We start from the raw sequence: 14,231 nt of genomic DNA on the forward strand, positions 1-14,231 counted from the left end.
TACCATAACAAAATTGCGAAGGACTTTTTTGCTGGGGCGATTGGAACACCACGCAGTCAAATGATATTGTCATTAATATCCCAGTGCCAAAATGCATTGACTTGACGATGAGGCGTTGGAGTAAAGTCTGAGGGCGAGTGGAAGCGAGGAGAGGCGCTGGAAAGCTGCTGGGCGCAAACTCACCTCCTCCCCATGTAGCTTTCCCACTGTTTTTCCACGGCGAGAGTCCCTCCGGTGGGGTGAAAAATTTCACGGTTAGAATATTCGATGTTCTCTGATAACAAAACTCCCGCCACGGTGTCAGTGAATTTCCAGCAGTCATCCCAAGCAGACGTCCGCAGAGAGTTACTGCCAAGTCGTGCTCCCACGTGAGAGTTTTGCAATGTGAGAAGTTCCTTTGCTGGGGATTTTGTGTGCCGACTGCGACATTCGTGCTGCCAGAATGAAAGAGAGATTAAGTGACATCGTCTTTCTCCTCATCTTCGCTGTGAATTTCACTTGTGGACAAGGTAATTCGCCAAGAAAATTCACCCTGAGAGATAAGAGATGTTGTACATTGGGGCATTTTGTTTAATTTCACAACATCCCGGCAGGATTTGTGGTTGAACTCCTCTGACCAGACTTGAGTGAAAACTCAATTCATCCGCGAATACCCTTGGGTGTATCACGCGCTTTTCCCGCGAATTGTTGTGCCAAAGTTAAACAATAGGGCTAAATTATAAATACAAGTTTACGAGTGGAAATACAGTTTACATAAATTTCTCCACCCGCTGCGGTTCTTCCGCAATTCTCCAGGGAGAGAGGGGAGAGGGAGAGCGTGTGGATGTATCTTTGGAAATTGTGAGAATTGTGCGCTAATGAAGAAACAACCGAAATCATTGCTTTCATCTTGCCTGGCTCAGACGCGCCCTCCTTTCGCTGCCCAAGAAAGTTGGCAAAGTTTCCCCATTCAATCCGCTGGCTTCTCCACACTGTAAATAATTACTTATTTTGCTCGACGTCTCTCTGTTCTCATTTTAATCCATTTCATCGCGATGCCCCGTCCATTCTGCCATCCACCTTGGAAATTGAGAAAGTTTTTCCGCGCGCTCAGAGGTGTTGAAAGTTTTCTAATCAAAAAATGATTGCAAGAATCGCCGTGCCTGATCTCGGAATGGCATCTCGATCCACCTTGTCGGTGATTTATGTCACAGACAGATAAATTGCACTCGCGCAGAGGTGTGAAAAAGCACCTAAATAGTGGTGCTTTTCCTGCCCCATCAAGCACCTCTGCATCCCTTGGAATTGTGAGCTTCGGAACGTGCCCGGAATTTATGACGGGACAGAGACGTGTGAGCAGGATATGCAAATAGTGCCTCAAAGGCTTTTCATCTGCCGCTCTGTCGAGGACTTTGTCTTACGATATGCTCAAGTGTCAAGGCTAGACACCGACAAACTTTTCACACCACGTGGGATTTGCAACTTATAACACTCTGGGATTCCTGACAACCATTTATTGAGTTTACAATAGAGCTTTGCGCCTGTGGGACAAAAGAAAACAATTTGGTTTTCCACCGCAATTTCAAATATTCATCATTACTCATGGGAAAATATGCAAAAAACTCATTTCGCAATCAATTCTGCCATTAAATTTTGCCAAATATTCCACCCACATCACGTAAAATTCTTGATAAAACGTTATTATTATGTCCTACATAAAAGAAAGTCTTCACGTGAAACTCTTTGCAACATATATTTTAATTGAATAAAGCATTCAACAGGATGGAGAATGAATGGCAAGAGGGAAATTCACTCTGGTGCTCTGTAAATTTAAATTTTCCAGCTATTCTTTCTCTTGAATTGAACATTTAATGTATAATGAAACGTGCATGAAATGCTGTGACAATTCATTAAAAATCGACGCGACACTCTTGTTAATATTTCATTACCATTTTAGTTTTCAATTATGCGTGTTTACCCTTCAGCGAATCGGTATAATTTTTAGAAATTTAATTTGTATTAATACGAATTATTTGTCACTAACAAATTTGAGCTGGAAATAATTCTATTTGGGAAAGATTTATTTAAATCTCTCTCTAAATTCATGCCATAGAATTCATTTTACTTGTGCAAGGTTTGAATTTTTTATACATTTCATCTTTGTGATGGTTATTTTCTGAATAGAACCAAAGAGTTGAGAACACAATGAACTCTTTCGGTCATAGCAAGTTTTCCAAGCATTCTAAATCCACTATTTCAACGATTTCAACTATTTCTGTTTTTTCTCTGCGCTCAAAGAGTGCTCGACAGGACTGAGTTTATTCCCAGAGTGGCTACAAAAGGACTTTTCCCATTCATCAAATGTGTAAACATGAAATCGTTGAGGAAATCCTGCTTCACTGGAAAGCCCTGTGGAATAATCAGCAAAATTGCGGTGGATTTCCACGTAGCAAAATAAGTTCAACATCCCGCGAGAGGCAAATTACACGATAATGAAGAAATTGCAGCATTCACACAGATAAGATTTCCCATTCGTCATCTTCGGGGAAGTGTAAAAAAGCAACACATTTTCTTGGATTGTGAAAAAGTGCAGTCTGTTTCAATTTTCTCAAAACGTGATGTTGAAAACGCTCAGTTTCAGTTCATCTCGAGTAAAATTATTTCATTCCATGCACCATATTTTTCATATTTCTCCCGTCAGTTTGTCGTGCTTGTTTCTTTTTTCTTGGATGCTTTGAAAGCGTCTCAGAAAATTGCCGAGTTGCTGTATCTTAATATAGAGAAAGAGAGATGGAGAGAGAGAGAGAGAGACAAACATAGGGATGTCAATAAGATATTTCCAGGAAGTCCGAAAACAATGTCATTTGCTTGCTGGAGTGCAAATTCCTGGAGTGTTTTGAAAGGAAGACCAACAATTGGATTCCATGCAGCTCCGTTTGCTGCATTTTCATCTGCCTGAACTAATTTATGAACCCCATTGCAATTAATGATTTCAATATTTTCAAGAGAAAAGATGCATTGAGTCGCAGAGAGAAATCGCACAATTTCCTTTGGCATATAGAGTTGATAAATTGAAAAATAAATAGAAGACGAGGAAAGCAGACCGATGGGAATATTAAATTTCCTCTTGATCATCTGTTTACGTCATGTTGCAAACAAATATAAATGAGAAGCTCAGAAAAAAACCACCGAGACAGGCGAAGATTGATTCAGTCGAAGATTCCACTCCCGCATTATAACATAATTCTTATGAGGGTTTTTTCCCATCCTAAAAACCAAGCAGTGGCCGCCAGAAGATGCATGAAATCGATTTCAATTAATCTCACCAAAGTACAAATTACATTCATCCCGGAAGACTAAAGGAGATCAATACTAGGACTGGATGTGTGGCAAGGCTGCGAGGCTTTATGTTCTTGATGTACTTTCATGTAACAAAGTCAGAAACTCTTTCATCTTTCGCTCTTTCAATTTTCTCATTATAACATTTGTACAACTTGAATATGTATAATAATATACACAAGTTGTGTACGTGCAATTAGAGGAAGCAAATGAAAAGTTCTTTATGCATTTGAATGTGTGCAGACGGAATTACTCGCGGTGTACCACTTCCTCTTCCGCCTCTCGCCTTGCACTCTGTGCTAAAGCGAAACATATCAAATGCAAATTGCTGTTCAAATTCGCAAGAGAGGGTGATTTCAGCGCTCCTCGTCGGGTGGTTTCGCGCTACTTCCGCACCAAACATTTGGCGCGATTGCAATAAATTTCCAGCAAACTGAGCGCTCTCTCCACACGGTCAGTCTCCCGTGGGGTCAAACACTCGCCGAAGCCGGGCAAAAATGAGCTCATCCCCCAGAGAAACACAGGGTGAAAGTCGTTACTTCCAGTCCACGGACAATTGCATGAAATTGAAGTGGTCTCCGGTGACTTGGACACTTCCTCCCACACTCCCCTTGGCCTTATGTGTTATGATAATTGACGTGTCGGATGATGTATTTTCATTTGATTTAATTACCCGGCGCGAGGGAGAGAAATTGTTTCTGCTCACACGATATTCAATTGGGGTAATTTGATTGTCCACGCCAGGGACGCTCAGCTTCATCCTCATCATAATTTGATACATTGGACGGCGGCCAGGAACCAGCAGATTTCGTGTCTGATAGCTGCTGGATAATGCCGCATAATTAATTAAACTCTCCCACGGACATTTTGATGGATAATACAAATATATGTGGGTGCAATTGCAGTGACATCGTATGTCCATTTGCCACCTTCCTCAGACACTCGTACCCACGAATGGGTGGAAATGTAATTGCGTTGTCGCAGCAATGAACAAAAGGTGGTGCGATTGACTAAATAACGCCTCTACGTGCTTAAACCACCATTCATGGGGATGAGCGCGCTGCTTTCAGCTGTTGCACTTCAATTGATCTTTATTCAGGGTAGAGTTGAAATGTCCCATTTGAAGACAGAACTTCCAGATAAAATCGTGAATAAAATGATCAGAACATATTAGTGAGTACAAGAAGAAACTTTTATATTACTAAAACTTTCTCAATTCTGATAACACTTTAACTATTTCTCTTTTACGGTCTGATAAAATCCACAGAGGTTTTTAAATTGAGCTCTCTCTTGTTTTTGTCACTGAATAAAAATACCGCACGTCCTTGTGAGTTTATCTCTGATTCCCCAAAAATTTTCTTATCTCCTCAAATAAAGACAACATTGAAGTGAATTTTACTTGCGAAACTCCTCTAATTGGGTCACGTCGCCAATTAAATCAACTTTTCTCTCTTCACATTTCAATGGACCAATCGGATTTTCTATTATTAATTGTCCTCGTCCTTCCGGTATCCCTCAGAACGCACTATGGGAATGACTGGAGGGCCCGGATTTACTTCACAGCATCCCTGTGTCATTATGCTAATTGGCAATCACGTAAATTGGACACGACATTCTATATATTGTTGAATAATTGAGACGACTTCCTTCCATTCAGATAGATGTAATTAATTTTCACTTTAGCATTTTCAATCTCTGTCTCCATCGTGGATCACTGGAAGATGTCTCGGCGGCCAAACATTGAGTGGGAGATTAATCAATTAAGAGTGGAGAGGTGAAAAAGCACCCAGATCCGAGCTTTGAAGCCACAAGTTGGGTGGTGGATCTCCTCCAAGATCAATCGTTGATTGAATTGAGGGGCAACTCGAGTGGGAGGCAAATCGATAGTGATGTGTATATCTTGGGACTCTCATCGAAAATCCACCTTTAGACCTCATCCTCTGTGTTTGCACTCAGGCAAAGCCTCGGCGTGCAAGTTCTTGTCAAGCCCCGCAGAAGCTCACACAAGGTATTTATACACTTTGCGTGGACGTCTTCTTCTGCTCCACCCTCGCCGCAAGTTGCTACGTGTGTAAAATCGGGGCAATCAATAAGTTTTATTGCCATGTAACTACTTATACAACACAATATCGTTAGGGCCGCACAGGTATGAAATTTCTGCAGCTCGCAAGCCTTCCTGGCGTTCTGGCTTCCGCACCAGTGAGAAGCGTGAAAGTTTGCGGGCAGCCCTTCGGCATTCTCTACTTGTTTCACATTCCACGTAGTCGAGCCCCTCGGCGACTTTCCCGCACCCTTTTGTATTTGCATGTTGCCCTAAAAATCGATAAATATGTGCGCTCTATTGTGGATATGATTTCATTATAGGCACTTTGCTTCTGTGGTTATGTATATTCACTCCATTTTTTACAACTCTCTTAGAGTTTCCCTTCGCGAAAAAGTGCCAGAACTTATCGGCCGACTTGCGATACTCAAACAACAATGATGCGGTGAATTATTTCTTCCTCAGCCATAAATAAATATGAAAAGCATTAGAATTGATCACATGTGGACATTGCGTGTTTATTCCCATTACTTACATTTCTGTCTGTGCCTTCTGTTTCAAACCGAACTCACCGATGTATGGATATAAAAGTGAGTGGCAATGGAGAACACACAGGTCCTTCGGCTTTGCTGGCAAAACAACATAAAATTGCGCAAAGTAAATATTCATTAAATCGAAAAGTTTGCAGATGATTACATATGTCGCTGCAAACAATTGTCCAGGGCAATTGTAGTTTAGTGTTTATTTTGGGATAGACAACATATTTGCTTTATCTCTCATGCTGACCTAATTCCATTAGTCCATTTTTATCCGACCACACTCAGGTTGAATATTTCACGAACTCATAAAAAAAAGTGTTGAATTGCAGCGTGAATTTGCCTTGAACCTGTCTGTTTACGGTGTTTAGTGAGCAAGTCTGAAAAATAAAATCACCTGAACTCATCCCTCTATCTCTTTTATTGCAGATTATCCTGGTACTTTGGTCCAACAGCGAGCAAGTGTAAGTATTATTTCATCCAAATGTGCTCTCCTTCCATCTCTGCCTGGCTCTCAATGTACAATAAATTCCGGGGGGAGGAATTTTGTATTTTAAAATAAACCACCCTTGTTTACCATGTCTGGGTTCATATACAGAGTAATTCTGGGAAGCGCTACTGATTTATTATTTGTTCTGTGAGACCATCCGCATTCTTATTTTCGCGTGAGTGCCATTTGAAATTGGGCGTGCTTCCGCCCGGTTTTTCCGTAAAGATCACATCTTTGGACATGAAATGTTACCTCGCAAGGCGCTGAGCAAGAAAAAAAGGAGGGCAAAAGAGACTCTATGGGAGCGAGTTTTCATCATAAATTGCCAATTCCCATTAAATTTTCAAGTCTTCCTCGAAGAGAAAAATGCTGGAAATCCTACTTGTGTTTTTTCTCCTTTTTTGGGCTTCCCTCAAAAGATTACCAAGAGAAAGAGAGCTTCAATCGATGCGCCTCAGGAGTTCAAACACCATCTCTAAGACATTGAGGTGAATGTAATAAGAGAAAAGGATTTAGCAAGATTAGGGGATGATAAGGAAAGTCGATTTGCACGAGCATGAAAATTTAAATTACGGCCGTTTTGATCCAAAAAAATATGAAAACCTAATAAAGCGAAGCCTTCAAACGGTTTCAATTCAATCAATGTCTCATTTAAATGTTCTCAAATCAATTGGGCCTCACTTGAACATCCACTTGTACGGATTTCCGCTATGGAAAAATTTTCCCATTCGCAATGGAGTATGTGATTGTGTGTGTGTGGAATCCTCGAGAGTTTTTCCAACTGCCAGCGACATTCGAGCTTTGAGTTGTTGAATGTGAAAAGAGTGAGGCTTCGTTTTTCGACTGCAACTTTTGGCGGGGGCGAAGAATGTCAAAGCTCATCTCTGCACAGTTTCGCGTAGGGAAAAAATCTTTCGCCAGAGACGGAATAGATAGATTGCTCCTTATCGCCATACAATAAATTCAATTTGTCGGAAAATGCCATAAAATGGATCAATTTGTCCTGGGGAGCAGCTGAATCGTGTGTATGTGTGTGTGTTGCCAGGGAAGTATTCAATCAGTCTCAGGTCACATCCTCTCACTTCCACCCCCCGATTTTCGCCCCCAGAAGCCCACGACGTGTAATCAAATTGAGCCGGAGTGCGGAGAACGCTGTCCAATTTAGCTAATGCATCAAGTTGGGAATTAAATTCACTCTAAACTTTCCTTCACAAACTGTCTTTACAAGATATGGAGCATATCAAACGTGATTGGAAAATCCCCACGAGACATTTCTCCTGGCACCATCATAAATTCACTGTAGCTACCGAAAGATATGCATTAAATATGATGTAGACTTTGGGTTTGCGCGTGGCTGCGGAAAAGCAGAAGCTTTCTTTTCTCTATCATACAAACTCTTACACTGATGCAGGCAGCTTTTAATTAAGAGCATACAATGCTGCAGAAAGTGCTGTCGAATATTTGTATCGAGTCACCCTTTGGCACCTAATAAATTTCCCACATTTTATGGCGGTACACACGCTTGTCAGGAAGTCGTTAAACGAAGAGCGTTACTGTTGAGCTTTCTCGCTCCTCAATATCGATTTGATTTCCTTGAAGCTTCCCGCCTGAAACCTGATTACTGGGCGTAAGACAAACAAACTAACGATATCAGCAATAACCCATTTTCACAGAATTGGCATTATAAATTCATGGGGATTTAGTCTTTTGTGTGATCGACAGCCCTTGACTTGCGACGTCGGCTGATCAGCAGGCGAAGCTCCTGCTAAGACGTTACCAATGCGGGGAGTCCTTGCATGTAAATGAAGCCCCAGAAGGTCTGACGCAAATTGGCCTCTCATCGTGTCTTATTCATCGGAAAGGCATTCTCTGCACACCCGAAACATAGATATCTCGTGGAAATGGATGAGGCAATGGGGAAAGACGACAGTGTATGAAATATTAAAATAGGGTCGACGATAGATTCATCTCTGTGGCCTCACCTGAGGGCGTTCTCTTGCAGGTAGAAAACATTATTTGTAGCCAACGAGACACAATCGGGCTAAATCTAACTGTTGGGCATGGGCAGAGCCGAATGGATTTTGTCTTTGTTGCACAGATGATTGTGTCTCTCTGGGTTCTGTGGGCGGATTAACCCAGGCTCCACCGGCAATGCCAATTCCCTTATCTTTGCATACATTGATACCATTAAATTGGATCTTCCGTCAAAACCTCTGCGATCAAATTTCACCCCAGACATTATTTCATAAAAAGCAGGAAAATGTTGACATTAGATAAAAATCCCCCTGGAAAATCTCCAGAAATGAATCACTTTGCAATATTGTAAATCTCCACATATCTTTTTTTCCCGCGCCACATAATGCCATTCCCGGCAATTTCCTCCGACACGTAAACTCGGGACAGAGGAAGTGTGTAATAAACTCAAGTCTAGGCGCCATCCATCAGCGTCCAAGAGATAATCACGTGCATTTTCCACCTCATTTAATGCCGACCCATGGGGATGTGCTTTCGACCACGGACTCTCGCAAATGCCGAGCTTTTATGGGGTGAAATTGGACCCTTGTCCCTGGGATCAAATCTTATTCCATCTATCCGGAATGGCCAAGACAACTTCAAGAAGTTTCATGGGCGGCAAATAAAGTAAATCTGCGTAACGGAATATTCATATAAATTTTATGCTCTTTTCGTCGTAAAATTCCCCGATCATCAATTTTTGCCTTACACTTTCGCATGTAGCGACATGGACAGCAACACACAACAAATGCGAATATATTTGCATCTCCCACAACTCCCTCTAGCCGACCATGAAAGTGAGTTTGGGTGAGAAATTTCGAAAATAAATGAAACACACTCATTTAAATTTCATGATTTTCCACTTGCCTGGTCAGTTAGAATTGTTTCACAGTTGAGATGAATTATTGCTGTGGAAATCACTCCTTAATTTTCCATAAACTTTCCTTCTGGGACAGTAATTTACGGAAAGAGAGTGTCCATCTAAATTGGAAGACAAGTTGAATTTATTCTCCGCTTTTGGAGAATGTGCCACAAAATTGCACACAGTGTGCAATATAATATATCACGGAACAGTGAATTTTCCTTTCATTCTCACGGAAATGAACTGTCTCGGTGTGTCCTCGAGAGGCGACGCGACGGGAAAATCAATTTGGTCATGATTCAACGATCAAGGGGAAAGTCATGAAAGTTTACACCCCATTTGGCGTCCAATAAAACTTACAATAAACTCTTAAACATGATTGAAATTTACGGCAGCTCATTGTAAGCCGAGAGAAAGAGACTGAACTCCTGAGACGCTGCCAAAAAGTGGGGGTTGAAAGCCACCCTCTCTGTTGTTTTGGGGCCACATAAAGTCTTGTTATGCATCTTGAATAGCCTTTTCGTGCTCTTTGGGGGTATTTTAAATATTTTCCCAAATTGTTATTTCCACCCTTATATCTTGTCCGCTTGACTTATCGCTGACCTTTCTTTTGGGCGTTTGGGCGGCAGGGTTAAAAGCCCGCTAGGAAAATGCATCCCCTAAACTTGAGGCATCGCCTAAATATTAATTGCTTCTGCATTTCTTCCGTGAGCGTGGGCTCGCACAGCGGCGCACGTAGAACAATGAGAAATGGCGTGTTGGTGGCAATTTCGGTTGTCAGCGGCTGCAACTTTCCCAATTAATGCCTGCCAGGGGGTGGCGCAATTTATGTCGGCAATTCTCCGCCACATCTGCTTGTACATTGTCTCCGTGAGAAGAAATCGCCCCCTTTAGACACCCCGACATTGTGGGGATAAAAACACTTGTTACCACACTCTGTGGTGCAGCTAATTGGAGTGTCTCGCTCTCCATGTCGCTCCCTTTCACCCTCGGCAATCGGGCTCATTTCACCGACACGGACAAGAATACGTTCGTGTGTGGAAAAGGATGGGGTTTTTTTCGCAAGAAAAGGAGAGGGCTTTCATCCTTAAAGGTGTTCAAGAACTGCTGTCTAAACTTAAGTCCGTGAGAGAGTCTGGAAGATATACTGACGAGTTCAATGACGCAAACGATTTATTAATTGATTAAACCACTAAATACATCTGCGATGATTCATAAAATGTATATTTATGGTGAGGAAGTCTGTTTTCCTTCTCCAGTTCATTCGCATCCTCAAATCATTTTATTTACTGAGAGACTCCTCTCCATCTCATTATCATTTATCCTTTTCCATCTTTCCTGCGCTTAATTCGCCCGAGGCATGGAGCATTGTTGTGCGCGAACGTGACTTTCATATCCTGAAAGGGAATCATCCCGAAATTCTCCAAATATTCCTTCTAATTTATGTTCCTGGCCGTCATAAATGTGTAATGAGCGGCTAAGGATTACTCTCAAAAGAGCCACACACAAAGGAGTTTATGATGTTTGATAAATGAATTATTCGCCGTGTTTGCACAGGTCTGACCTCAAGTCAGGGGTGGAGGCAAAAAAAACGTCTAATAGACCCGCCTGTGGGGTTTCTCTTGCAGAGGCGGCGACATCGCCACAGAGGAGTACTGGAGTTGGGCGGCGCTGTGGCTTTCGTGGGAGACGACCAGCCCAGATCGATGCCGCTCTTCGAGGCGACTGATATCGACAATGAGATTATCATGGAGCCAATCAATTTGCCACACTCCACCGAGATACACACTCATTTCGCCACCTCAGACGTCTCAGGTGAGAAATCATGCGATGCGGATAATGGACCAGGTGATTCCCATCACACATAATTGTAGCCTGCGGCCGAAGACAAGATATAGTATCCTCTTCAGTGGCGCGGGGAAATGAATGGCATATTATTGCAGAATTTTCTCTGCATGAGCACTTTTTTTCGCAGAACTGCGGGTGGATTTATTGGGTGAGCGCCTGCAGGAAGATTATCAATTTTATTACGAGCGAAACTTCTCTGGATCTCATTCAAATGCGATGATTGCGAACGATTCGAAACGCGGCGATATCGAGTCATTGAATTTGAACGAACTTTTGCTGTACAATTGATTTTGAGTAGCTCAAATATAATCAATGTCCTCCTCTTCGGCTAACATCTCCCCTCATTGGTAAGATAATAAATTGAGATAACTTTCGCCCCAATATTTCTCTGTGCCGTCGAAGCTTCTCCACGACTTCCGCCGTGTGTGCTTGATTCCGGCGGAGAAGAATAATGACGGAAGAGGGAATCATTAAAACTTTATCATGTCTTTCGGAGAATTACAACTGAGTATTGATTTCTTTGGCGCGCACGGAAGAGAGAGAGAAAAATAATAAAGAACTCATGTTGCTTCTTCCTTTCTCCTTACGTTGGCAAAAGAAGTCTCCTAACCGTTTGACATGTCGCTTGAAAAAGTCTCCCCCGCAACTATATATGGAAGCTTATCGTGGATTGAAGTGATAGATTGCCAGGAGCAGGAGATTGATAAAAAGACAGAATTGCCAATATTCCCAACCCGAGAATTTCCCATTTGTCTCAACACACGATTTTAATGTACTCTCCTGAAAACCGTCAATGGAGGAGAAGAAAAAACCATTAACATTTCCACAGATTTTCCTCTCGACTTGAGAATCTCCTTGAGAATTTGTGTGTGTTTCTCTTGAAAGTGGAAATAAATCAATTTCTCAGAGAATTTCTGCCGATTTCTGAGGAATTTCTCCCCAAAGCGATTCACACAGAGTTCCCACCAAAATCACAACCTCGCCCGCCCACGCTTTTTCGACAAAAGACGATAAAATATTTGCCATTAATTATTCTATCAGATAGCATGGTAATTTCAAGGATTGTTGAGCTTGTGGAATTCTGTATTTAACACCCTCGTGAAAACCTAATCACAGCACTAAATCAATATTAACGCCAGAATTTGCTATTATTTATTGCATTGGTTTCGGTGCAGATTTCGGGGGCGTTTGCCAGTGAGGTTAACAAAGTTTGTCCTCACGCCAAAGTGTCCCCAAGTGAGACTTTTGATCCCCGAGATGAGGCAAGATATTCTGAATCTCATTAAGAGTAGTGCAAATCTCATTCATGGTGCTCAATTAAGGAAATATCTCGTGTGGCAATGAAGACAGGAATACCAATGAATATCATATTAATTATGACTGAGGAAAATAAACATTTTTCTGACCTCACCAAAGTTGAAATGAGAATGTTTTGTACGTAAAACCAGATGAATTCATTAAAAGTTTTTACTTATCATGCGGAATCAATCGAAAATGTTCTTTTGCCTAAATTGTTCTACAAGAGATTCCATTTTCGTGACATTACAATTACCTTTTCTTCGTGTTCTTTAACTCTATACTGTGAATGCTCAGCAGAATTTCCTCTTCCTTCTTCAAAATGTTCTTTTCTTATGACTTTTCTAAGAGAAATAATGTTTGCGTTCGCATAAATGTGGAACGATTGGGATGCGGAGGGTGGAAATGGCATTGAAAAGATATTTCACAACTGTCGAGCACCAATTGAGAATGTTTCCTTCTCTCGTTTGTCCCCCGGACAGAAGGAGGTCAATATAGTGTCACTCATGCTGGCACAATGTCTTCTTGTTTCCCCCTTTGCAGACGTGCAGGCTGCCGGAGGCGCAGGAAAGTCAGCGAGGAGCGTTATGAAGCGGTCGCGGAAGCGTCATCATCACCATCGCCATGCGGAGCACCGAAGGCAGAGGAAGCGGAAAAAGGCGCGCCTAAAGGAGTTGGATGAGTTGCGGAAGAAGGTGGCGCGCGAGGAGCGGAAGTGGTGGCGGAAGCGCAAGAAGGAGCTGGAGTTCGAGGAGATGTTCTTCGACCAGGAGAGCCACAATCCCAACGTCATTCCCACGGACGCCACGCCGCCATGTACAAAATCATCCGCGGAGAAGCTGACCAACTTGTCCAGCAGAATTGACCACTTTCGCTATCACCGCGTCAATGCGCTGGACAGCGAGAGCCGCGCTCTGCCTTTCGTCGCCATCACGGATCCACGGCCGCGCGACGCGATCACGCACAAGAGCGCGGCCGCGAAGGCTTGAGAGACAGAAGAGAGTATCTTCCCCGAAATGGGCTGTGAAGATTTACATTTGGCGCTCGCTGTTCGGAGTGAGTGAGAGTTGGAATTGTGCATAATTAATTTTCAATCATGATATTACTTTCATGAGAAAAATGAATTATTCGGTGTCGATCAAAGTGATAATAAAGTGAAATTAAATGTGAGTGGCATCACAAAAATTGCCAATGATTAACAATAATTATCGCTCTGAAATTGACACTGGGTAATATCCATCAATTGAGCCCATTGATTGACAACTCAATTTACTTTGACTCATAATTATCGAAATGGATATATTTTATAATTAATGCGAAAAATGAGTATTTTTTAATATTTCATTAAACAAACTTCCGGCATATATTCGTCAGTTTTGACACAAACCCTGCTGTGAAGTCCTATTTTTCTCTGGGCATCATTGAAAATCATGAGTTAGGCAATTAAGTGCACAAAGTATGTTGAAGTTCTCACCACACTTTTAATTAAATTCCTACCATAGTCGTGGTTTTCCGTTTCGAAACAATTTTTCCACCCGCGATATGGAAAAGTGAAAATCATATACATTAAAAATAGACATAAACTTAACTCCCAGTTTTGTGTCCTTCCGCATGTAATGACGTAATAATGTGTAAAAAAAATACACCCACAATTGTAGAATGTGAGAGGAAAAAAATTTTGCTGAAAATAAATGAATAGCAAATTTGTATTGATTTTCATGTGTAGTTTCAATTCCAAATTCACCAGCCGCTTTCTCATCAATGGGAAATTTTTCCACATGACAGCATCAAAAATGTTGCAAAAAGACATGATAGAGAACTTTATAA

At 41.8% G+C, this 14,231-nt stretch overlaps 1 protein-coding gene across 1 annotated transcript; it reads left to right on the forward strand.

Moving 5' to 3' along the window:
* Positions 1 to 328: 328 nt before the first annotated feature.
* On the forward strand, positions 329 to 14,100 carry LOC132262101 (uncharacterized). Its single transcript, XM_059761239.1, has 4 exons — positions 329 to 509; positions 6,325 to 6,359; positions 10,889 to 11,075; positions 12,948 to 14,100. The coding sequence occupies exons 1-4, from the start codon at positions 443 to 445 to the stop codon at positions 13,391 to 13,393; spliced, it is 735 nt and encodes a 244-aa protein (XP_059617222.1). The 5' UTR covers positions 329 to 442; the 3' UTR covers positions 13,394 to 14,100.
* Positions 14,101 to 14,231: the final 131 nt, after the last annotated feature.

The sequence above is a fragment of the Phlebotomus argentipes genome, unplaced genomic scaffold, assembly GCF_947086385.1.
Source record: "Phlebotomus argentipes unplaced genomic scaffold, Phlebotomus argentipes genome assembly contig_15, whole genome shotgun sequence".
NCBI lineage: Eukaryota > Metazoa > Arthropoda > Insecta > Diptera > Psychodidae > Phlebotomus > Phlebotomus argentipes.